The sequence below is a fragment of the Aquila chrysaetos genome, chromosome 9 (genome assembly GCF_900496995.4).
Source record: "Aquila chrysaetos chrysaetos chromosome 9, bAquChr1.4, whole genome shotgun sequence".
Lineage (NCBI taxonomy): Eukaryota > Metazoa > Chordata > Aves > Accipitriformes > Accipitridae > Aquila > Aquila chrysaetos.
The window spans coordinates 11,749,150-11,776,459 of NC_044012.1; the positions used below are offsets into that span (position 1 = coordinate 11,749,150).

Consider the following 27,310-nt stretch of genomic DNA (forward strand, 5'->3'; position numbering starts at 1 on the left):
AAATGTTAGGCTCATTTATAGTTGGTTGATGTCATCTTTCTAATCCTTATGGTTTTAATTCTTTCTAATAAAAGCAGTAGATCTGCAGAAACTGATGAACACAGAGCTGGGCAATTTTCTTTGTGTCACTTATGAGCAGGCAAGTGGATTTGTCAAGCCTTGCGTGACAGCTTGAATTGTTGAAAGTTCTGTTGAGGGTGTACTTTCCCTTCGCTTTCACCTGAATGATGATTCGTACTCTGCAGCGTGGACTAAGGGAACCGTGATCAGTGTTATGGATTTCTTTTTGAGACTGCAAGACCTTGAGAGCTGTTGGAATCATCTCTGCTGTACGTATTTGATTTTGTTCCCCATGTCTTGCAATGGTATTTGTTTTGAAAGTTGCATGTTGTCGTCTTAGGAGTTTAAATCAGTTAATATGTTTTTAAAACTTTATTCTCATGAGTTCAGCTTTGCAAAATTCTCCCTGCATGAGCAGAAAAACATGCATGTTGGACTTTCCAGGACAGCCTCTTCTGTCTCTTGAAAACGCTTTCTGGTTCTGATTGACTTGAATTTAGCTTTCTGGTCTGTTGGGACAGAAGATTGTTGGAGACTCAACAAATTAATCTGGACACTTCCAGCCATATAATGTTAAAGTGTTGATACATGTTTTCTTTACTCGGAATCTTTTTCAAAGACTTATAAGTCCTCCCTCAATTTTTATAACAGATAGTTCATAGCCCCAAGAGTCGAACCTTGGAGTCATCTATCTCAGGCTTGGCTCTCAAAAGAGTAATTTCACTGAATTGAAGAGGCAAGTGTTTGAAATTCAGGAGACTATAAAATTGATTCTTCCATAAAGAAGTAATTTGTGGTAAATGGTGTTGTCCTCTGGGCAGCTATTCACTCATTTTATATGACCAGGACCTTTGAAACATGGTCAAAAAGATTAGAGAAGGACATCTCTGATCCGTCATTTATCTGCACAGGCCAGGAAAACTTTTCTTTTCTTTTGACGATGCACTATCTGGGAGCAGACCCAGCCAAACACACCATCTTACTGTAGGCTGCTGGGGGCTGGAAAATGCAATTTTAAGAAAAGTTTGGATAGTGTTCTGGAGTTAACTAGATTATTCTGAAATACTTAACCAGGTTTTCAATATTTAGTTGCATGTTCTCTGCTAGGGAAGCAGCAATGCACTGCATTACTCCAGAAAGCGTATTGGAGATCCAGGCACGGTTGCAGAGTTCTGCCTTCTGGGAAGTAAAATTGTCTGGCATGAGCTCCTCCAAAAAAGTATCCCCCTGAGAAAATAACTAGTCACCTCTCCGTTCCTGCATTACTCTGGTGTACTAGACTCGCTCAGCGTGAAAGCAAGTAGGCAGCTGGCATCTGCATGCTGTGTCCTTGCCTCAGTAGAAAGTCTCTGTAGACAGAGAAGGAAATCATAGCACTTACCGGCCAAAGTGCCATCTTAAAACAAAAGTAGTTACTATAGTTAGCATTCAAATACATCAGGAAATTAAATTGCACGTAAGACAAGCTGTTGCCTTCATCCATATATATCTGATTTGTTATTTCTGGTATTGGTCTAATTACTGTCCTTCCCCAGCACTTCTTGTTCTTGAATATTTCTTCTTATTTAATGTTACTGTATGTGCAGTCCTTAAGCATGTTTGTCCTTGACCTCATACTGGGAGACACATAAGAGACAGTAAAAACAATAACCTGGTTGGGAGCACAGGTGATGTGAGGAAGTACTGTCTCATTTGTCTGCTTGTCACTTGTGTTGGCACCACAAGACTCCTGACGTGGTGGAACAGCAATTGGATGCCATACATAATAAATTTAAGAGGGTTGCTTTTTTTTGTTTTTTCCAAGGTAGATCTAGTGTAATCTTTTAAAAAGTAAGGAGTGTTCTTGATAAACCTTGATAAAGCACGTTGCCACATCAGCATTCATTCTTGACATCTGTTAAGTATGGATACCTAAATATTCAAAATGACCTTTCCAGATATGCTCTCTCGCTCTTAAGGAGATACAGTTCATATTATCTTCATAATAAGGTGTTGTTATTTAATCAGAATATAAACGGGCAGTGCACTTTATAAAGTGGTGAAATACATTCCCTGCCCCTAAGAGTTTGCTCTATAAGCAGGAACAGACAAAAAGGGGAATGAGAGGAAAGGATTTATAGAAATCAAACTATGCAGTAGCTTAAGTCTTGTTGTGCGGGTATTTCAATGTCTGTATGTTCAGTCACTTCATAGGCGCCTGTGATGTGAAAGCATCTTACTATCAGAGATTGTTAAATGCTAAATATTTTTTAGAGAAAACTTGGAATAAACCAAAATATCAGCAATTTCATTAATCTATTCAAACAGTAGAAATCAGCTTATGAAAAATAAATTTAACATATCTGAGTCAGTAGAAATAATATAATACACCTTTTTGAATATTTGTAAAGTACAGTGTAATGGGTAAATTAAGTAGGCTTCTGCCATAAGCTTATTAGTTTGCTCATGCTAGATTCAGATCACTGAAAGCAGCGAAACCGTAAGACTGAATATTCTGTGTTATACAACTACTTGGAACATGCAGAGTTTAGAAACATGTTTAATAACTAATTTATCAAATTTTAGGTTGTCTCAGCAAAAAATACCTATTGTAATAACATGCAGTTTTAAAGGTTGAATTCCTACAGGATACTGAGTGTTCCTGACCAGCTATCTGTACTCTCTGTGATTCAGAAAGAAATAATTTGTTCCATGTTTGCATTAAAAACTGACTTAGCCATAGTAAAGAACAGTTAAGCTTGCATCACTTTCATATTTATAAGTCTCAGCCTCCTATTAATGCAAATAATGGGGAGTTGGCTGCAGTCATCACATTATGTTCATCTGCCACCCTCCCTTCCCAGACAGAGGCAAAGGGGTATCCTAAATAAATGAAAATTGATGGCTCCTGCAATAAGTAAAGCATCTCTTGGCTCGTGTGGTTTCCCAAAATTGTAAAGGAAAGAAGTATGAAAATTGGTACAGATGTCCCCTTATATTTTTTCATTAACTAGCGGGTGCTTTGAGTTGAAGAAACTCAAAGACATGCAAGTGTAATAATAAGGATAAAGCATTTCTCTTTATTATGGTCAGTTACCACTAATCTCCTTTTAGAGTTTTAACAGGGATTTATAGGGATTCGTTTCTGTTTTAGGTTTGGAGGTAATTAAGTACCTTTCTGTTGCAAAGAAGAAATGGAGAGAGAATTGGCTCAAAGCTAAAACAAGATTCCTGTACTAGCGCACATATTAAACTTCCTTTTATTTGGTTGTCACCCCAATAGGAATGATTAGTGGGTTGTAAAGAAAGAAAATGTATTGCATTACATCTATTAAAGCATGTTTTATATGTAACAGTAATTAAAATATAATTGAAATCATGAGTTCTTCTAATTATTGGCTTTACATAATGCATAGTTAAAGAGTGAGCTTCTATAAATGTGTCCTTTTTACACATCCAGAAATGGTTTGCTGGCAGCATTTTAATTAAAGATGGATTAGTTAAAATGCAGTTTAATCATTCTGTCATCAAAGGATTTAGACCTCATTAATTAGCTGTTGATAAATAGGTTTAAACTACAAAAAATTTAATTTAAAATATGCCAGTTGAGATCTAGAATTATTAGAGCTGGAAATGAAGCAATGAGTCCAAGAAAAATTCATGCCATCTCTTTCCATAATATTAGATTAAGTATGAAATTTAGACTAGTGCAGAATTTAGTTCTGCCTTGTTACTAATGGATATGACTCCAAGTGAAATTTAGAATTGGTGAAGAAATAAAACAGAGACCCTTCATAATGATTGTTGCTTTGTAGTGTGGCAGTGGGATCTGTTTTCCATTTATGTCTTTGGTGAAGATTGAAAACTCATTTTAAAATCCTTCTGCTGTAGAAAATGGATGAATATAAATCCTGGATTCAAGTTTTATAACTTCCACGTTGCTGTACAGGAGCTGTGCACGAGGAGATTCCGCTGCTGTGTTAGCTACCTAAATACAACAGATGGGGAGTTCCAGACTGACAGGCAGGCAGGAGCATGAAGCAACATACAGAAGGTGATGTTACCACAGTGTAGAAGAAGGACAAGTTCCCACCTTGAAACGCATGCTCTACGGCTGTGTTCTCCTTGATGCCAGTACTGAACCACCCAGCTGGAGGGCAGCTGAAGACTGTTTCACTTGCTGTTGCAGTAGACTCCAGAATTTCACACAGGGTCTGTTACCTCTGCCAGCTGCAGGGATGGTTACTCAAATCAATTCAGTTTCATTACTTGCAATGGTCTAATCATAGCTGGAATCTCAGTGATGGCAATCTCTTGTACTATTTATGCTTTTCTGTCAGTTAGTTCATGGTAGTTCTTTGACTCACTGGAGCTCTGATGCAATCCTTTGGGTAAACCTTAATTTGTATTCTCTGTAACAGCCCCATGGCAGACTTGGCAGCTCTGGAAGAGGCATGTTCGTCTGCTGATAGAGCGCACACACTTACTGCCGGTTGAGCTGCTGCATACGAAAAAAACAGAAAGTGTGGTAGACCTTGACTTGCAAGTTTGTCAGAATTAACATCGAAATCTTTGCAGGTTTGTACTATGAATATCTTAATCAGCTTAATTGCTGTGAAACAGTAACTGCAAGGATTTCAATAGTTTAATAGATGTAATGTTTGAATCCGTAGGTCAACCGGTTTTTATGCAGTTGAATCAAACAATTCTGACAAATGATAGGTGAATTTTCTGAGTAGAGTTAAAAGAGGTTCAGGAAAACAATAATTTGACAACCATACTTGAAGACTTTCTTAACAGGCTTCTTGAGTGTTAATTTAAAGGTTGAGTTATTGAAAAGGTGTATTTACAGAGCACTCTGGCAACTGTTCTGTCTCCAGGTTACCTGTTCAGTTGTCTTGCCAAGCTTCTGGAAAAGCAGCAGCTGAGTATGAGGTTACAGACATACATAACCATTGTTTGCATTAGAACATTGGTAATGAAATGGGCTAGCAGAACTTCTGTGAAAACGCATAGTTTGATGAATTTTCAGAGTGACACAGAAAAATGTTGCACCAGCGTAGAACTAGATGAAAGACAAACCAAGTGAAAGTGGGTATATGTACTTCTTTAAAACTGCATGTGTTAAAACTCTTGCCCTTTCCTCATACTGGGGAAGAAAAAAAGGATTTAAACTCAAACAGAGCTGTTAGAAGAAACTTATATCAATCTGTCTGGGAGGGAGAAGGGGAGATAATTCCACAGACATTCTTAAACTACTGCAGTATCACAGAGTCATGTTGTTTTTATGTTCTCTGTCCCAAAAATTACTCAAAAATTTTAGGTTTGCAAAATGATGGGGGAAACCTTGCTTCATATGGAATAGTTAACTGTGGTAATAAAAGGACAGCCATGAAATTAAAAAACAAAAAGAAAATGTATGTGTGTGTGTGTGTGTGTGTGAGGAAAATGCAATTCCAGATTCCCTAAATCCACCGTGTAGTTTAGCCAACAAGATGAAATATCAGCTAATGTCATATAATCTCTTCAGTTATTCTTTACATAAGACAGGTAATTTATAATTCCCAATTATGCAATTAAAATGCTAATTGCCCCTCACCTAAACTCTCTGTTCTTGAACTGAGATTATCAATTACTTTCAATCATTGCAAATCATATATGACATATGTGACAGTGCCGAGTTTTTGTATTATTTATGGACTTTCTGTCTAATGTGTCTCTGGTTTCCAGGTAGCATTAATGGCTGGTGAAATGGCTTTGCCTTTGTGGGCTTTGTTTCCTGAAGGAATGGCATTCCTTTTGATCTGTGTCATTTTGTATTCTTAAAATATATCTGCATTTTGGGGTAATCTTACCCTTTGTTCCAGCCCTGAGCTCTGGCTTGTCATGCATTTTAGTAAAGGGAAGTAGCACATTTAGAAATACCAACATGAATTTTTGATTACAAAGGTGAGACTACTCACTTCTATGCTGCTTCTACACAGCTTTTCCTTATTTCATAATAGATGTTCTGCACTGTAGCTACCTTAATATGCTGCCAGTTTCGTGTGTCATACCTGCTTGCTAAAGTTACAGTTCTTCTATGCCTGCTGAGCTCAGATAACTTTTTTTCTCTTCTAAGGACATATTATTATCTAGTGTTTGCTGCATATAAATAAAAATAACTTAGTTAAAGAAAACACACCAAAAATGAGAACAGAATCTAGATCTGGGAGTTCAGAAGGGTCAACATTTTAAAAAAAAATAACACATTACTTCTGCTTGTGCATGATACAAATGAGGACAATTTTAAATAGAGGTGCTTCAAAGTATAGCTACCTTCAGTATTTCTGGTTGATAGTAAGCTCCAGCAGTTCTACTCCATGAGCATGCAAAATAACCCAGCCAGTGGTTTGAATCTCTAAAATTTTCATTAGAAGTAACGTGAACACTTGGGTTTAAGAAGTCAATGCGTAGAAGTAGTTCTGTTTCCTGTTGTTCATGGAGCAGTAAGTTCTGTTCTAAACAATTTCCAGTCATGTAGACCACTGAAATAACAACATTGCTTTCATAAATCTTTAATGATGCTGTTTCCGAGGTGTAGAAGAAACCTTTGCTCATCTGCTCATAGTGCTAATTTTCTTGTTCTGGTGCGAGTTTGTAATCCCCCATTTGTTCATTAATAGCAAACTGGATTATTTCTCCTACTCTTCTCCACTCCTCTTCTTTACTCTTTCGCAATGAAGTACTGACTTTGGTATTGAAACAACCTCAGACGTGTTTTGCAGTGCTGCAATGTTGTGTTGTGAACTAAATGAAAATAGGATTAGATAAACTAAGCCTTAAAGCATCTAGTTGCCCATGGAAAATGAATGACATTACCAAATTAAATTGGTTAGCAAAGAAAAATGCTCTGTATTTAAGAACCTCACAGTGTCTAGGGCAGGTTTAAAGGAAGCACTGCTCGCCTTGCTTGTATATCCCCTGATGGGTTGTTACTGATGCCTCCTGTTCTCTCCTCAGTGCACGGTTATTCCAGCCTAGTATGATGTTAAGTATACTTCAGATAACATGGACAAATTATATATGCTGTGGCTTAACAGTTTTGTGTTATTTGGGCTTAATAGCTTTCTCATGTGAAGATATTTATGTGTCTAAATGACCAAAATGGTGACTTTCGGTCCTGGCATAAATAGAGAGATGAGCGTTGGAAAATTTGGCCTTTTGTGAATTCTTTCAAAAAGCTTTGGGTTTTAGCCTGTCTTATGGCTAAGCTTGATATTTACACAGTACAAAAGCATAAGGGCATGTTCTAGTTGTAATTCAAAAGTAATTCGGTGCACAGATAACTAATAGATACTCACCTATGTCTTCCAACTGTACTCATAAAAAAAGCCAAAAAACTACAGAAAATCCTCCAAGTTCTGTACAGAACTCCCTTAAGCTGCTGTGGTTTCCAATTTATAGTTCAAAACTACCTGCTTGCATTTCAATGCAAGTCTCAAAGGCTGTGTTCAAAGAATGCTATTTTTGAAGTGTGTAAAGGTTTCTTTTTATTAGGAGGCAACTTTCTCAAAGGTGCACTGAAGAAATTATTGTGGATCTGAAACATCCTCAAACCAGTGAGTGATCCAGTATGAAAAATTTTGTATATAAATATATTTTCAGTATACGCACCTTAATGAGATACTAACCCATGAGTGGCCTTGACTCTTCTGTACGTTGTATGCTTCACAAGGCAGTTGCATTTCTGACAGCAGATCTCTCTGATACACAGTCTAAAACTCTGGTTCCTGAACTACCAGTATCCAGCAGGTGTTCTTGATGGGGCTCCAGTACCTGGGAGTAATGAACAGGGTTATTCAGTGGTTTTGGTCCTCCTTCATTGGAAACCTTGGAATGAGTAATTGTTTCTCCATCCCAAAGTGATGTGCACGCCTCGTTCTGCAGCGCTTCACTGTAGTTACTAGGAATGTGGGGCTGGAACAGAGGGACCATCAGAAGATACCCCTGAGGAATGGATTGGGCTATGTTATAGAAACTTGGCTTAAGTTTTTAATAGTTTTTTTTGCCACTTTTTGTTCCTTCTCTATCTTTCTTTTCTTCATACTTACTGCGTTTTCTCTAATTACAGTTTTTACCTGTCTTGTAAGATACAGGCCAAAATACTCAATTGGATTTTTATTCAGAAATCAAACCTTTTTGATCTAGAAGTGTCTTGGTTTCAGGAGTGAATAGCTGAGAAATACAAAATGTGGTTTTCTTATAAATATTTGTTATAACTCAAGAAGAGCTGATGACAAGAATTCAAATTAGAGATTACTTGTTTACTTCTTTTGGGAAATAAAAATCACACTCTGCTGAGTGTGTATGGATATGTTATTCTAGTGATGAGGAAGATCTGAAAATAAGCAAAAAGTGCGAGGGATGTAATTACAGATAGTTTCTATCCCTCTTGCTTTAAGTGCCCTTATTCTGTAAATCCACTTAAGTGAGGAAAACTGTTGACATTAAACTACTTTATTTGATTCAATTGACATTCCTAGCACAGATCTGATTGTAATTGTCAGTGTGCATTAGATAGCAGTAGAAACTGGACCAAAGATGATCATAAGACACAAGCATCGTTGTCAGAGTGGTTCTTATAATTTGTCAGAAAGACTATCCATAGAAGGTTTTACTTCAATGGCTTTTTAGGCTGTTTTGAAGTTGAGGCGTTTTAAGCATTCTGGAGTTCTGTTTGGATGTATGCAATACTCCATACGATCTCAAATATAGCAAGTATATACTTTTTCTGTTATTTCTAATGAAGAAGAACCCATTACTTCTGAAGGTGGAGTTTTCTTCTCTCAAGTCAGTATAGTCAATAAGGTAGTCAAGACTCAGCAGAACGGCGGGGCTAATGCTATCTTGTGCCTCAGCAAATTTGCAAGGGTGGGGGCAAGTGCACTTACGTCAGATTTACTTGAGTTGATGGCAGCTAATACTTGCTCTTTTTTAAGTTAATGGAAAAAACAGTGAGGTTTTTAAAACTACCTTCGATCTCTACATATTGTTAATTAGTTAAAGAAGTTGATGTTTTCTGGCAAAAAGAAAAAGCACCAAACCTAGGATATACCTCTAAATTAAAAAAAAAAAAAAAAAAAGTTGTTTCAAAAGCAATGCAAAACCCATGCCAGCTCAAAGCGGCATGCATTTAAAAGGTAACGTCTGACATGCAAATACACCAATGGCTGATCTGTATACACCACCAAGGTAGTACGTGCATGACAAGTAATACATACACCCTCCAGGGAAATATTGTGTAAAACATGACAGGAGGCTTTGAAACCCATGAAAGGAGGAGAACATAATGAGGTGCTTAACGTTTGTATCTGTGTTGGTTGCATTAAAAGCTCATGGCAAAGCATCCAGCACCAACATAAAACTGCCTAAACCCACATATCTTCCAGTCAAAAAGACCAGGCAAAGTTCAAGATGCAGTATTTGCAATATATGTGGACTGCCAGATTAAATGATATTCTATCCAACTATTTCAGACTTCATACTTTTGTATTGCACTTTTGGATAGAGATACTTGCAGTGTGTAGGCAGTGAAATCCTGGTGGGAAGACGTCTAGTGGCAGAATCTGCATTAACTTCAGCGGAACCAGGATTTTAACTACAAAGTACTGGCAGCTCCTCTAATTCTAGATATACATTTTTCAGCTTTGAAAAGCCAGCATTTGCCATTAAAGGGATATGCAATCTTTCACTTACCTAAGACATGTTGTACAAGGATGTTGGCTGTCTCTGACAGAAATGGATTTTTCCAACTGCATGAACGTGTTTCTAATGAGTCATAGCCTGAAAAAGTAAATTCAAAAAAAGTGATGTGAGTAGTTTTACTACCAGAAAACTCATTACCTGGCAAAGTTGTACTATCTTCAGCTCAGTCACATTAACAACCACTTCTTACTTACTCTTAAAACAAAGTCCATAATGTTTGATGAAACTATCAGGTTCATTTTTTAGAAAGCAGAAGCAAAGTTCAGGCAACAGCTGGATTATATGAAGCATGTCTTAATTTATTTACCACTTTTTACTGCTAATCAGGGAGTACTGCAAAAGGTGAATACTATTACTCGGCTGCACAGTTTCATATAAATTGCAACCATGAATATGTGATCAGTTGTCATATGGTAAAATAAACCCTGCTATCCCTGCATCACCGATGATGGAAAGATGTTTACAACCTTCATTATTTCATTTTTAAAGCTCTTTAGAAGGTTACTGAAAGTTGCTGTCTAGAGGAGATAGTTTATTCAATCATTTAAGGTGAAGGGTCTATAAAATACACTAAAAGTTGCTTCCTAAAATGTAACTATACATATATAACATGATATGTTATTGTGCAAAATATTTGTGCATAGTGTCGTGTCTTACAGAGTAAACCTTGCCTGCAAGCGTGCTAGGAAAGAGCAGATCCGTAACTTGGTTTCCATATGAAATGTCCATTTGGTGAAAAAATGTTTGCATCAGAGCAAATGACAGTTTAGGTGATAAATTTTTATTAGGTCAATTTAGTGATACCTCTGCTGTGCTCTCACCATGTCAGAGTTTCTCCTTAGTTTCTCTGTCATTTGACCTATCACTACTGTTTTCTGGGGCAATACAAAATTACTACTTCTACCTTGTAAAACCACAGCATTCGGAACAGAAGAGAGATCTTGTAAACTGGGTCTCCCTACTAAGCCTCTAAATGTAGGCTTTTCTTTTTCCTTGTGTGATTAATTTGTATGTTTTGTTTTGCCTCTCTCTTAAATACTGTCATTTTGTGTAATTTTAAAATATGGTTTGGATTTACAAACATGTAATGTCTTTAATATCCTTCAAAGAATTTGAATTGTGTTCGGTGGATTGCTGCTGCAGAAGGACAAAATCACAACATCTCTATTCTTTGAATAGCACCATTATCACTCTGTGTTAATGAAATGATTTCAGTATTACAACAAATGAGTTTTTGAAATTCATTCTGTATTAAAGGGAATTGGATTGTAATTAGAGCATATTTCAAAAAGAATAAAAGGATCCATGATATGTGCTTAGCTCTTAAAGCACCTAATCCTATATTAATTGTGCTTTGGGCACATCTGCCCTCATGTGAAGGGGACTTTGACAGTGAAGATGAAAATGTTTTAATGCTTTTAAGGCCAAACAGCTCCTCCAGCAGGACAGCAGTGTGAGAGGAGTACTGTTGGAGAGGATGGGGTTTCTCTTCCTTCCCTTCCCTGTCCTTCACGTGCACAAAAGCAAACAATATTGTGTTGTAATGTTCTTTATAGGTTGTTGAGGACTCAGCTTAATGTTATCACGTTATCATCTTGCTGTTGGGATTGAGTCTGTGTTAATTTTTTTCCATGTTTGGGCAGTGGAAGATCATAGAGGTATTTAGGTACCATGATCTGAAATTGTATAGTCTTATGTTTTCTCTTTGTCTGTTGTGCTACAGACAAGAAAACATGAGACCATCCATTCCAGCATGGACTGTGATGCTAGCAGAAGGTGCCTGGCTTGACGTAATGGGGGAGCTCTGCTGGCTTGTCTGGAGATGAGGGTGTACAGCACAGTCGGATGCGATTCAGGCTTCACACACGCATAGGGATATTTAGTTCAGCTTTCAGCAGAGGGTATCAGTGGGGTGGTAAAAATGAGAAAGCTTCTGCTGAAATTATTTTGAAGAAGAGCTTTGCCCTGTCTGGCAAGCTCCTTCCCTGTGAAGTGTTGGTTGGACTTCAGTTTTGCTGAATCTACACACCATAGACTGAAGGCAGCAGGATTGAAAATCAGGATCGTGGATGCGACTGTGTGCCTGAAAAGCAGCAAGAGGTGGTTTTGTCAACTCCACTTTGGAGAGTTTGGCCAGCTTCAGCATTTAACTGTTAACCATCCTGTTCGTTCTGTGGTCAGGTGAACTACCTTTTTCCAACAATAATTTGCCTTTCTGTGTTCAGTTGTTAAGGAAAGCAATTTGCCATTTGAAGTTACCGAGCTGCACTCGAGCCCCTCTCTCTGCTGCAGAGTTGCTTAATGGGCATTGTGGAAATTGCGTGACACTCTGCAGGACTGCTGAGCTGTGGATGTGGGTGGATTTGAGTGCTCAGCTGAGCAGAAATGGGCAGAGAGCCTCATCAGGGAGCTGGGGATTTGCACCAACACAGCTGTACTCAAGCAAGACTTGCTTTTCTCCCTGTCTTGTGGTGGTTTTGAATATATTATTAATTACTGCCTGCCTTTCTTTGCAGCCTGTTCCAGCACTACTGCTATGCTCGAGGTGGCATGCGCCACACTTCCTACACTTGCATCTGTGGCAGGTAAGTCTATGGTTTATACTGAACTGTTGCAGCCTTTATGGTCAGTTTCCCACTGGACATTTGTAAAATTGTTCCTTTTAGGCACATGATGTGTTTGCGAGTGCCACCAGAGTTAGTTTTGAACTGTTTCCTCTGGAGAAGCCAAAGAAAGGTGCCTAGCGCTGTGTCTTAAAGAAATAACTCCATTACAGTTTCTGCTACACTCAAGAGATTCCCCAATGACTGCTGCTACTGCCAGGATCATGTTTATGCTCACATCTGTGCTGCAATTGGCTTTTTTATTAAATAGCGTTATGGAGCAGGCCTTTAGAGTTATTCTCTGTTGCTCAAAAATACTCTCTTTGAAATACACCTTAAGTATTTCATATCATTGTCAAAATTCTTTGCCTCAAAGGTTAGGATGTGATTAAGCTAATCTTCTTGGAATTTGGAAATTTTTTCCTCTCTCTTTTTGTTGCTGAACAGCTAGTGTTGAAGGTATTGTATTTGGGAAAGTATTACAAAAGTTCTCCCTGCAGTTGTAGAAATGTACATTTTTAATATGCAGAATTTCAAGAGAATAGTGTAGGATACATGTTGAAGGACAGCTGTGTGCTTTGTGGAGAGATTAATCTTATTTAGTCAGTGGAATTAATCTGATCAGAGATATGAGACAGTTAGATGAGGCATATATGTTGGTATATATGTTCTACTTGTAGATCATCTGCTACTCACAAACATTTGCCCTACACTGAAGTCACATACACTTAGTAAAAATAATTTTTACGTTAATGCCAATAATGTTATATTGCTTTGGAGATAATAAGGACAATTAGCATCTTCGCTTCTTTCTGCTGTTTACTCAATTGCTTATTTGTAAATGCAATTTTCCAATTTATATGCAAAATTGCAGTAGGAGCATGAGCAGTTTTATGGCAAATTGTGCATCTAAATTGTCTGAAAAGTTTCCTGCTTTAAGTGCCATCGTATAACTTGAGAATTAGCATCCCATTGAAATGAGACTCCATCTCTATGGTATTTTCACAGGCTGTGATGGTAAAATGAAGTTGTCTCTGTGTATGGTTTTTCACAGCCATACAGACTTCACATTCACTTACAGTAAATCAGAACCCGTGCTGCAGGATCTGGTTTGGGTGCTAGAGAACATCAATGGCTTCGCTGAACCTATAGAAACGTCTACCGTATGCTTGTGTAGTGGGTCCTTGTGACCCCATGGGGACAGGCTAAACTCCACCGGACTGAAAAACCCAGGACTTGTGTTACACGGCTCAGGGAACCCAGGAGGAAGAAAACCTCAGCAGTAGTTCAGAAGTGGGTGATGACAGGAGCTTCCTGGGTGTCCCTTCCCACCATACTGGAGGGGCTTAGCAGGGCATGGGAGCAGTGTTTGAGCTGCCTCTGAATTGCTGGAGGATTTCATACATGGAGAAGGGCTGCCCGTGAAATGCAAGATCCTAATGATATCATGACTCACTGTTGTAGTTGGGAGCTGGCATTGTATCCTACCACTATAAAAGTGCAGACAAACTTGATTTAAAAAAAATAATAATTACATAAGATAGAATACAAAGGCCTTTGTCCGTAAATTGCTATATTCTGACTATAAGTGGTGAAGTAAGAATGAATAATATTAACAGTTTTAAGCTAGGTCCTAATAAAATGAATGTAAGTAGATCTATCTGATGAATTCAATTAACATAATAATGGCAAAAATAATAGGCATTTTTTATTACCATGAAAATGTCATGCATTGTAAATATTACACTTAATTACATTTATGATTAAAAATAGCTTTTGCAATTAGGATTTTGAATAGTTGTGGTTTATTCTATTCATGCTGATTTTTGTTGTTTTCCTGACACTTAAAACTGTGATATTTTGACAGGATCTTTCCTTTTTAGATTACAGGCCTGATAATTTCCATAGAAGACAATCATGCTTTTAAATAAAAACCAAGCTTGTTATTCAGATTTTAGAAAAGATGCTCACTAAGCTGGAAATCAAGAGTAATCAATACGTATTTCAGTACAGAAATAAATGACTGGCCACACGTTGAGTGCATGCATTTGTTGCTGTCCCTGTCCAGTGTTACACTCTTCGGGAGATGTTAAATGAATATTTGGTGTGACCAAATACGCTTTATGTATTCACTTGCACGTATTCACTGTCCAATCAGTTGAGAGTAATAAAACACGTCTACTAGTATTACAGGTCATCACATAGTGAGGTTAGTTCTGTAGTTAGCGATGCTTTCAAACACTGTCAACTTGTAAGTGGCTTGAAGCGCAAACAGACGTCACGTAAGTGCAATTAAATGAGAATGGTAGTATTCGATAAATGTACTTGGATATATTTAGCACTAATCCACAAAGTGTTGACTTCCAGGTAGTGTTCAAATGCTAATGAATTATTCATTGCAGTGTCTTAGTGTACTAAGCAACTATTTTTACAAAAGGGAAAACAAAGGTTAAGTTACATGCGCAGTGCGTCCTGGTGACCCTACAATGGATGGCATCAACTGGTAACCAGGTGCAGAGTTTCCACCTGGAGCTAGGTGAGGTGGAGGCATCAGTATCTCTGCAACCACCGCAGAAGCCATGGTCAGCTACTACCTGATACTGCAGCATCTTAGACTTAAGTTCAGATCTTCTTGACGGATGTCTCCAGGCAGATAACAGCTCTCAGCAGATGATACCAGTGATTAAGAGTAACATAGTGCAGTAAAATGCCTTCCTCTATCTGAGGATCACCATAAGTAAAGCTTTTTGGGTAAGATTAGAATACTTATTGAATCTGTTTTTCTTTCTTTCTTTCCAGTACAACTTTCTATGATTTCATCTCTTAGATGAAAAAGTGGAGAGAAGGCTGATAGTGCTTCCTTCTGGAATGATGTTATTATTTAAATCATGATGGAAATAGTTTGCTGTTTTAGTTAATGGTCTGTTGGGTTTTCTTTAGATGTTCTTAATGTAGAGCTAATAGCTGCACTTTTTGTAATGCTTAATGCTCAGCTTAGTCCTGTTCTTAAAATACTGCTGACATTCCTCCTCTTTCTCCTTCTTCTAATCATTTGTTTTCAGGGTGTTTTCTGATTTAAAATGTATTTTGGGGACTTTCTGTCCTTTCCTAGTAATCTGAATCTCTTCCTACTGTTTGCATTCTCAGTGGTGTTAATTTGCAGCTTTTCCACTGCTTCACGCAATTCTTTTTGTAACAAACACATCTTTGGCACCAGTTAGAGGCAAATTATTAAAGTAATAAAAATAGATACACAGAAATCTCTTGGAGAATTTTTCAGGTTTGTTGCCTGAAGGCAGACATTGGCATCCCCACGTGTGGTGGTTTTCAGAGGTGCTGACCTCCAGGAAGGCAGCAGAGCTGCCAGTGATCCGTGCCTCCCCACAGAGCTTCATTTTAAACCCTGACTTTGGTGATCTAATGCCAGACCTTTCAACTGTTGTTCCTTAGGAAGAAAAGAAATAGTTTCTACAGGAAGGCTCATTTGCTTTGCCAGTGGCTGGGGGTTTTGTTTAAATTGTTTTGAAGCCACCTTGAAAGTCTCACTGAATCATTATGAACAATTTCTGGCTAGCTGTAGCATTTACCTTGTTGGGTACAATATCACTTCTGTAGCACTGCTCCCAAAGCATCTTTCCTGCCTTCATCTCGGGATGGTGGTAAAGACGCTTTCTGTGAGGAGGATTGGACTTGCACCTCTTGGCAGCAATGGGCTGGAGGTGTGTCCACATCGGTGTTTTAATTTGGTCAGTAGTGCGTTTTTGAAGCAAGATCTCCCACTTGTCCCCAGCTGCGGAGCTTTGCTCAGAGCCAGGGACCAGTCCTAGAGTGCACATGCTCGATTTCTTTTGGGTGAAAAACAGCTGGGGGAGCTTTCAGGAGCAGGTCTGCTTGTGCCTCGGTTGCTAATGGGTGTTCAGCCCAGGGGACCTGTCCAGAGCCAGTCCCAGGTGAGCAGACCTCACCCCAATCACTTCAAACAGACAAAAAACCTGAAATGCATATGGTGTGCATATCTGGTCTTCAGCACCAACTGTGCTCTCTGTGGTACGATCCCATTTATGCGACAGAGCCAAGATGTGCATGACGGATAAGGAGTCTCAAATGCCAAGAAAGATTGTGTGCTGCTTAACGCTTCACTAACGGTGCTGAAACACAGATTTTTCACGCATCTTCCGTAACAGTTGGTGCCGAGCCTTACAGAAATATTTTGTAAACTAAAACCTTTAAAATGTGCAAAAGAAATCCCCCATCTTTGTATTTGCAATGTCTATTGTTCAAAGCATATATATGACTTGTTTATGCAGCTGGTATGGTATATGACACTGAGGTGCTAGCATGTGATAAGTAAACAAGCTATCTGCAAATACATTAGCAGGGAGTCATGCCCTTAAGCTTCATGATAATTTTTTAGAAGTTGATCATAAATATATGCATGTGCTATTTGCTTCTGCTTTATCCCCATTTTAGAGGGAGATAAGGAATAGTATCTGCAGCTAAAATCCTGATAAACTGCTGTGGAGCGTGTGTGTGCGCACCAGGTGTTGGGGTTTTTTTTATTGTTTTTGTGTTTTTCCTTAAACACCAAGCATGTGGGTTCACAGTGTCATGCATAGCACCAAGGTCATTCCAGTTGCTTCCAAGTGCTGCAGCCCCCAAATCATAGCCCCTCCACCTGGGAAACAGTTCTTCAGGCAGGTAATGATTGCTGCCTCCTCTCATCAGGCTGATAGTCCAATGCAGAAGTAGGAGCTGTCTCCGCTGCTGTCACCTGCATGTGAAAGAAGATGGCTGAGGCTGGAAACATGGTTCCTGCCTGTTGTGGTGGGTTAAACAACCCCAGCCAGCAACTAAGCACCATGCAGCCTCTCGCTCACTCCCCTTCACCCACTGGGATGGGGGAGAGAATTGAAAAAAAGTAAAACTTGTGGGTTGAGATAATGACAGTTTAATAGGACAGAAAGGAAGAAAATCATAACGATCATAATAATAATAATATAAAAATTAAAACAATAGTAATAAAAGAATTGGAATATACAAAACAAGTGATGCACAATGCAATTGCTCACCACTCACCGACCAATGCCCAGGTAGTTCCTGAGCAGTGATCCGCTCCCTGACTTGCCCGCTCCCCCAGCCAACTCCCCCCAGTTTATATACTGGGCATGACATCACATGGTATGGAATACCCCTTTGGCCCGTTTGGGTCGGCTGTCCTGGATGTGTCCCCTCGCGACTTCTTGTGCCTCTCCAGCCTTCTTGCTGCCTGGGCATGAGAAGCTGAAAAATGTTTGACTTAGTCTGAATATTACTTAGCAACAACTGAAAACATCAGTGTGTTATCAACATTCTTCTCATAGTAAATCCAAAACACAACACTACTAGAAAGAAAATTATCTCTGTCTGAGCCGAAACCAGGACACCGCCGTATGTGTCGCCTGGCACAGAAGGCCCTTTTGTTTTGATTGCAGTCTATTGCCCTATTATAGATCTTTTTTTCAGACAGGACAAACTAAGTTTGAAAGCGTCCTGGCATGGAAAACTGGAATTGTGGCCAGAAGGAACTATTCTACCAGTGCCCAGTAGACAGGACAAGTCAGAAGGAAGCTCACGTCTGTCTCCATCTTGCGTGCAAGCTTTATGGGGCCATTTTTCATTATCTGCACAACAGCATAGGTTCCCAAGTCAGGTGTCCAGGAAGTAAAAAGCAGCCAGCTAGCAGCCGGTTGTAAAACTGTGCTTAAGCCATTGGACCAGCATCACAAAACAAATTTGTTGCAGCCTTAATTCTGTGGGGTTTTCAAACTCTTGATTGAACAACTTTAATTTTTCTCTTTGGAGTGTGTATAATTTTAAGAAATACACTGTGTATCAGAAAATCATTCCCATGATTCTGAAACATTGTCCTTCACTGCCTTATTACATAGTGATTCTTATATGCTAAAAAATACTTAACAATAAAAACCTACTGCTTTCAAAATATTAATATGATCCAGCCCTTTAGATTGAGAGCCTTCAGAAACTGAAGGCGACACCTACTTTCTCCTCCATCATCATTCCTTATGGAGTTATTATATCTGAGTGACCAATGATCTATTAAATACCTAACTGATCACAAGTACTTAATGTATCTTGAAGGTAATCTCTTTTTGGATACAGTCCACATTTTCCTGTTTTTGTAATTCCACATACCAGAAGTCTAATATGAGAATTATGTCAGATGGCACATTTATTCCAGATACAACAAAAGTTTCATTGAAATTGAGCCTCAGATTCCTTTCACCTAAGATATGAAGCTGTTTCACCATCACAACTTGAAATAATCAAATTTGAGCAGAATGACCAATACAGTTTTGATGAAAGGTGAGATACAGACTGGCAAGTCAGCTGGAGGGGTCAGTGAGATGCTGCAGTAACCCTGTCCCAACACGTGTATTTTTGGATATGATATAATTCTTCTAGCTTTTTGAAGAGAAAAAGAGAGGGAGCATCTATCTGAGGAGAATAGTAAAAGAAAAATAGGTAAAGCTCAAGATCTTTACCAATCTGTTAACTGATGTTTGATAGACGTGGGGGAATATCAGTCAGTAGACAAGAGAGGACGCCAAGGACAAATATAGGTCACTGAATGGATGGTGGAGCTTCAGAAGCACAGAACAAGGGTCCATCCTTCTCTGGACATGTTTTATTCCTGTGAATCAGCAGTTTAGTCTGAAAGGTTTCCAGGAATAAAAACCTTTGTAATGTGATTTTTAATAAGAGGTAAGAATAGAGTGACAGTTCTCATGCCTGTTATTGCTGCTGACATTGTATGCTGCGAATGCTCCCCGAGCGGCGTGCAGTGTGTCCGCTCCAGCAGACATCACGCGTAGCCGTGCCAGAGGTGAACTGGAACTGTTCACTTGGACAGCTGAATTTTTCCAGTCCCAGTAGTCGCTAGAGTGTTTCAAACATGTCAGATGTGACTCCAGTGGAAGTTTGGTTTTTATGCCTCAGAATCTTTAACCTCACATAGGGAAACGTACCACTTAGTAATTTAAAAAAAATTCAGAAGGAAATAAACGGGTATAGGTTGAAAAATTACTCTTGCATAAGTGCTTCCTTAACACTGTCATGGATGTGGGAAGTATTTATATGAACTGTGCTAAGTTCCTTCTGCAGAAAGGTCGTATCTTGTAGTCAGAGTAGCAAAATGCCCATTCTGTACCCATTTCTGCTGAGCGAGCTGCAGGGTATGCTGTTATAGCCCATGCCAAGGCAGGTCCTATGGCAGTTCTCCCAGACTGCAAAATTTCAGTTTAATATTGGAATAAATTGATGTTTACAATGTTCCTTCTCATGTTATAGATGTTAACATTTCTTCTTCCATTAATTGTGCTGAATTTTCTTTTCACCTGTCAGTGGGGAGAACTCGTCTGTTTTACACTACGGCCATGCTGGAGCCCCAAATGATAGGACTATTGAAGATGGAGACTTGTGGTAAGTAAAGGATCAGAGTTCATTTGATCTTTTTGTTACATGACTACTGTTTCCATACATGCGTTGTATGTACTCTTGGACTTAATCAGTAAAATGATGGCTGCATAATGATGAAAGTCCAAATCTTTGAAATAGAATGTAATGTTGCATGCCAGACTAGTCAGGTTTCTTCCAGAGGTCCTGTATACTTTCTCCAGCTGAAAGGGAAAAGAGAGATTGTTTTCAAACACTTCTGTGCCAAAGGCACTTAAAATTTAGTTTAAGAAATGGCTGTATTCTAAGTACAAGGGCAGTTGCAAAAATTGGCATCTGAGTTTGCTGTTGAACCTCAGATCCAAACCTTGGCTCTGATGATGGGGTGGAGGGTCAAGAGAGTGTTGGCTGCTTTTAAAGAATTGCATCAAATTGCAGTATGGATTAGATCTTCTAAATGCTTACGTGTACCCAGACACCCTGGCCTGAAAGTAGACTTTTGAATGTGTGAGGAGATCAAACTCATCTCAGTTCGGGTTAGGGCAGGGTGCTTCTACTTCTGTATTGTGCCAAAAATTTCTAAAAAGGTTTTGCTTAGAGTTTAGCATTACCATAATACAGTTGCAAATACCATAATTTTTTCTCTACTTGCATTACATGTCCACATGCTTTGCAGTATGACTGCAGATAAAAGCAGAGTGAATGAAAGCACCAAATACATCGCTATAAATTGAAAGACAAACGTAATTGTGTGATGCGTAACGTAGCAGAATATAACTTTTGTACTTTACCTCCTAAGACTTTGGTCAAAAGTGTGCATTTATAAAAGCACAGAATTACTTTTAGAGGAGTTAATTACCGACAATCTATTAGATTACTTTTGTAGCAGGTGGAAAAAGGGTGCAGGTATGTATTTTCACAGTTAAATGTACAGGTGTGGAGGAAAGCAAATTAGTATTATTATAAATAAGCTCAAAAGCTATTATGGAAAACAAATTGAACCTCAGAAGTAAAAACTATGCCTTGTTGGCTAATGTTCTGGGCACATCTGTAGGCACTGCAGAATGAACTTACTGAATTACAGATAGGTAATTATTTCTTTTTAATACTGTAAAAACTTTTTTAAAAGCTTCTTGTACAATAGTTTATGTGTTATCTTCGTCTGTGGTGAATAGCTTACTAAACCCATCAAATACTAACATTAATTTATTGCAGGACAATAGCTTTGACTTACAATCACATTGTGTTTGTGCAAATAATGTGCTGCGAGGTTTTTTTGACCAGGCAGGACACACCAACATGATACTATTGGCTGTGGCATTCAATTAAATTTTCAAAAAAAGTGTGTAGTCTACAGGAAATCTCAGCATATGTTACTGAGAGAAGAAATGCCACAATGCATTATGATGTCCTGTGTTTAAAATTAAGGCCTTTAAATGGTGAGGGGAATAGTAGATGGTGAAGGGTATATATAGGACCTTTTTACTTAACAGTCTCTGAGGTCAGTTTAGTGGATGGCTGAAGTCCTTCCTGAGCCCCAAGAGCACATACCAAGACTCTTTGCAAACTCACATTTCCTGCTGTATTGGCAAAATCTTAAAAAAATGTTAGGGTTTTATTAGCCTCAGACATCTGAATGTCAGAAAAGCATAACCTACCAAGTACATCGATTACTTACGCATTTCAAAACTACTGTTCTGCAACCCCACTTTGTAACCATCTCAACAAAGAGAACAAGGTTTAATCTAGTTTGAAATATACTCTTGCTGAAGTGGTCCAGTTGCATCTTTGTCTTGATGAGGTGAAGTTTGTCAGGTGTAGATTGGCTTTAGCAAATAAGTGCTCTGTGTGCACAAGCACCCGCCTGCGCTTCCGTCTCTGCCCTTGCCCCTCGCACTGGTTGATACTCAGGTAGCAGCCAAACTTTGCTCCACGTGATTTTCGTAGTATTTTTCTCAAGTGGGAGTAAAGAAATGATAAGAAAATGTAATTTCATTTGTATAAAGACAATTTAAAAAGACACTCATTTTCCACAGTTAAAAATAGTGGTTTAGAAAAAATCTTGAGCTAGCCTACTTTAGCAGCATACAAATTATGACAAGGCACTACCTGGGTGGTTTTACTGTATGCTTTTACAAATTTCTAAAGTGGGTATAAGTGTGCGTGTATGTGCATACAGAACAGGTTATTAAAATGACAGTATGCTGATTTGTATGTATACGTTAGAGTTTGTGTATTTGGCTCTCAATTAAGCTTTTTAATAGCTACTGGGAGCCCTCTGTTGGATAATCTTAGGAAGCCCTGAACGTAGGGAAAAAAGGGCTTTACTTTTGGTGAAAAAGAGATAGAAGTGTTTTAAGGGTTATTTCTGCTTCTGCCAGTATTTTGGTATAAATCTAATTTAACAATTCCTATACTTGTATGTAATAGAATCAGAAGATTGGGTACTTGGTATGATTTTTATTAAATTATTCAGTAGAATTTCATGTCTTTTTCTTAACATTATTTAGTGGATATGACTAACATTCAAGAGTTTTGCCGAAATGTGCTGCTGAGGTTTTTTTATGTACAAAGCAGTGCAGTGCAGTAAGTTTTAGTAAATAAGTCAGCAAAGCACCTGAATGTTAGAAAAAATACATTTGGAAGACTAGTGCTTTGCTTCTTTGAAGCACTCAAGTGCATGCTTTGTTTGCTTTTTTAAGAATATGAGTTACAAGGATTTGGTAGTAGCAACAGGAGATCATAGGCAAAAATACTTGTGCTGTTGCATTTTTAATTTTTTTATTTTTGAGACTGTTATCCTGACTCCTCCTTTAAAAACTGTGGCAGGTTTAGAACAGCCTGGTTTTGTGATGTTCCTTTTTGAAAATTAATCTACATCAAATGGGTTTATTGCTTCTATAAGAAACTGGTATGGAATTAGATCACTGATACTGCATCGTAATCCACATTTTTACAGGTACAGTTTCTGTGCCAAAAGATGCAAAGCAAGGACTGTAAAGAAAATTTCTGACAGTTCTTGTTGATATGGACTGTATTGCTAAGCAGGGCTGTCGTTTTCAGTCTATTAAATATTACAAACTAAATAGCTAACTAACACAAAGCATTATGATTGACATAGAAATAAATATTTTTAGGGAAGTTTAGATATTCAATAGATATGTGCACTTAACTGATATATTAAAAGTAAACATTGCAATAACAGCAAGTCAGAGTTTTATATAAATAATTCATGTACTGTAACATCTATGTGGTGAACATTTAAATAGTATGATCAATATGGTCTAAACCAAACACTTTTCCTAAGCAAGTGTCTGTTATCTCCATGGTCAAAAAGGTCATGCAGATAAATGGGTAGGCTGACCACCCTGGTGAATCACAACTCTAGGCACTCTACCCTTTCACTTGGTATTACCTTTGCATAAAATCTTCTACTCAGAATGTTGCAAATCAGGGCCTGCAGTGATTACGTACAGCCAGGCTAACATACAAATACTGATTTTCTTCTGTCGTCTTAAACCTGTGACAGCTTGGATAGAAACTGCACCCAAGACTGAGGTTTTAGTGCATTATCCCAAGGTATTGCATTACTCATTGTGTGCCAAGATGCCTGCTGTTTCTGTAGGGAGGCCGTAATTACGTTTTGTAATAAGGAAAGTGAAGGCATAAGCAAAAGTGCTTGTTGTAGTTTGCAGTCTCCTGCCCCGTACACGAGAGGCCTCCATCAAGGCCAGAGCCAGAAAGTAACCAAACCAAATTTTCCAGGCATTTTTGAGCCACTCTCCCAGCCCCTGCAATCCAGTTTGGATAACCAAAGGTCTTTCAAAGTTTGGTGGGGAGTAGAATGAAATTAAAAGTTGCGAATCAAGAATAAAAAACAAACAAACGAAAAAAAAAAAACTCCAAGTAAATTCAAGGAGCAGAGATCCGACTTCCCGCTATGCAAGAATCAAGAGCAAATGAGCACCTGGGGCTCCAGTCCATCCAATGGCGTCCCCTGCATTACTCATTCTTCCTGGGCAAGTGTCTCATGATCTCTCCTTATGCAGCTATTTTGCTTTTGTTTGCACTCGGGAAAGAGATCGGCTCAGTGGTTAGAGAACCCTCGTGGGAGACAGAAACCTTTGGTTTCAGCTCTCCTCAAATTGATCTCTGACTTTGGCTGGAAGTTATGACCTGACCTTGGGAAATAGCATCCGTGAAAAGTTCAGTCAAAGCCAGTGTGTTTCTGCAAAAATCATTGGTCTCAACAAATCAGCATCTGCCTTCTGAAAAATGAAAGCATCTGCTTTCTTAAAAATGAAGGAAGCAAATCCCCTTGGGTCCTCCCTTCTGTCTTCTGCCCCTGCCCTACCAGTGCAGTAGCATGGAGCCACACCATGGCTGTCGGGGAAGGAGAACACTGGCCATCAAACTAGATAGGGTGCAGCAGAGGAAGCCTGGGGCAAGGCAAGCGTCTCTTCTCACCTTTGTAGTTTGGTAGTTTGTTGTAGGAACCATCGGAGGTGCTGAACCTGAAGTGCGTACTTTGTTTTGGTTTTGAGAAGGTTTTCAGGAAAATGATAGTTTATTGCATTCAATTTGCAGCCTAGTGGTTTGTGCAGCCTGCCTTTGTGGATTCTTGGCATTGCTGCACGTCGGGAGTTGATTGTTTTATTGCAATTGATCAGCAGGGCTCCTGCAATGTTTGACAAATAGAAAATGCTTCTATGATCTTAAAATAAAGATTGATTCTTCATGATGAGGCTCACATTTAAATAATAGAAATGTGAGAAAAAAAGCCTGACCCCTGATGTCACTGAAACAGATACAGCTATAACCTGAGATGGTTTTCTGCAGGTGTCACAAGTTGCAGGTCTCAGTCTTTTTATGGCATGTGACAAACGTGTCTCAGCAAAAATTCAGCACTTAGTAAGCAACTTTTATTGGCAGGTTCGCTGACCTTCAAGCACTTGATGACATTTTGGGGGGGTTAGTTGGTCCATTCTGGCTTCACAAAATGCTGAAAAGAATTGTCTGTTCTGCTGAAGCACTCTACATCTTTAACGTTTTGAAATATCCTCCTAAGTCACATTGTTAACAAAGGTCTGCCGGATGCGTAGTGCGGTCTCCTTTCCCCACGCGTGGGCAGGTCCCCGCTCGGAGCGCCCTCGCCAGCAGAGCCCCGAGGCTGTGCTGTGCCTGCTCCGCACACCCCAAGGAAGACGGACGCTTTGGTACGTCCACCTGCGGGTCCACAGCCCGGTGCAGCACGGGCAATTAGCAGGGGATACCAGTCCACCCTGGAGTGAGGGCCAGAGTGTAATTTTATTAAGAGTTTATTATTGGGTGGAAGCATAAATAAGGGGAGTACAGCATCAACCGCTTGTGAAGTGCAGCAGACCTCAGAGAGAGAGAGACCATTAACCTTGTATTCACAGTGGGACTATCTATTATTTATAAAATAGAACTAACTTTAGAAGTTTAAATGGAAGCAGGTTGGATCGTCAGATGATGTCTTTCATTTTATTTGACTGTTTCTTTTAACAGTCTCAGATTTAAGCTTACTGATTTCAGTGAAAGTTTGGGAAGAGTACAGTATCCTTGGTGAAGCAGAACGTTTCCTGCTGCAAAAGCTCACTGCTGTTTCCACGACCTGCTGGTGATAGCAGTGAAACAAGTTTTACCTGCAAATAGTTTTATTGCATTCAGGTATGAGATTTTAAGCACTAGGGAGGTTTTGTTAGTGTCACAAAATCAAACACATCCTGTCATAAAAGTACAATCTTAGCATAATGCTTCTGTGTTAAATGTTTAAATATGTCTTGGCTATATTAACGGGTATTGTTATTTGCTTAGTCAAAAAATAGAGTTGGGGGTATGGAAAGCAGTCTAGTGTTGCAAAAAGACTTTATCAGAATAATTTAAGTCTGAGGAATATTTTTGTTTCTATTTCTTTCCTTGATATCCTAATGCAAATTTAAGGCATCAGAATAATACTGACACCAGGGGGCACTAAAATAAGCGCTCTCTGGAAGGAGATGATGATTGTCCCATGTTTTGATGCGGGTTGTACTTGCCAGACCAAAGGCACAGCAGCCTTCCAGGAGCACTGCCTTTATGAGTATAATGTGCATTCCACTCAAGCTGTGTTAAACTTGGGTTTGTTTCCTTCCATTTGGCACTTGTATGTACTTTTTAATAAATTTTTTATTATTATAACTTCCGGTGCTGTGAAAAGATCCTGTTTAACTTCTAGTGCTCCTCCTCTTGTCGTTTCAGAAGCTTTGCTCATCATAGGGAGTTTTTCTTGACTGCAAGTACAGATGGTTGCGAAAGGTTGTTCTGGATGAAAAAGAGGAGGAAGATGCTAAGTGTTCAGGGCTTTTGATTTTTTAATTACTCAAAATAGACGAAGGACAGTTTTCAGGCTTCCTGGAGTTGTTGGTCACTCCAAGGTGTGTGAAGAATATTGCAAAAGAAAGTTGCTTATTGCAAGAAGTGGTCAGATACAGTTGTTCATGGTTGTTCATGAAGGCTAAGCCTTCTATTAGGTAAAATAGAAGTTACTTTGCTAATTTTACTTCTTTGATCTAAAAGCATAATACATGGTTTTCTACAATCAAAAGATTTGTCATTTTCTGTATAAGCTATGTGCATTTATCTTTAATATATACACACAATATGCATATGCAGTATACATACTGCATTGAAACTATATCAGCATATTTATCTTAATAGTATACAGCATTATTTGTAGAAAATGCACTGTTTTGCAGGAATGAGTAAGGGTATAATATAAAAGGACTTTTTATGAGTACGGAGTGGCTATCATTTATTTCAGGAAAATATTGAGAAGACTTTCAATAAGTCAAGTAAAAGACTTAGGTGAGATTGAAAAAAGTATACTACAAAAGATGATAGAACTTTGCTGTGACTCTTTTCCAAACTCTTTTTCGGAATTTACACTGTGTTTTATCAAGTTTTACGATACTAATGCCAACCTATAAACCAAAATTCATTTGTCCAGGTGGGGGCAATGTTGCATTAAAAAGCAGGAACTGACCAATCTTTTTGCATCAGATAATAGAAGTCCTCCCTTTTCCAAGTACTCTAAGTACTTCATTGTCTGCTATTAAAACAATTTATCCTACGGAACAAAATATTGTATTTATTACTTCTTGAAAGCACTGCTTTTAAGATCCCAGGATATTAATGTGTCAGATGTAAATGCTCAAGTATTTTATGTGGGTGAGACTAGTATTTTCATTTGGCCTCGTGCATTTTTTATGCATTTTGAAGTTTGGTGCTGTAATAATATGCAAAAATTATGGTTAGCTTTAACCTTTCAGTCTGCAGTTTTGAAACAACTTGTTGTTAGTTATGGTTTTGTTTCTAATAATAATACGAACTACATTGCTACTACTTACTGGTTGATTGCAAAATCAACTGGCTATCCATTTCTGAAATAATTCCTTTGGCTTGATTCC

At 38.6% G+C, this 27,310-nt stretch overlaps 1 protein-coding gene across 2 annotated transcripts in view; it reads left to right on the forward strand.

Annotated features, from left to right (window-relative positions):
• The window catches only part of PEPD (peptidase D), a 177,272-nt gene that overhangs the window by 101,577 nt on the left and 48,385 nt on the right, over positions 1-27,310 (forward strand). For both annotated transcript variants that reach the window (XM_030024016.2, XM_030024015.2), the window contains exons 10-11: positions 12,303-12,371; positions 19,791-19,868. In XM_030024016.2, coding sequence (XP_029879876.1) covers positions 12,303-12,371; positions 19,791-19,868 — 147 coding nt within the window. The remainder of the gene's footprint in view (positions 1-12,302; positions 12,372-19,790; positions 19,869-27,310) is intronic.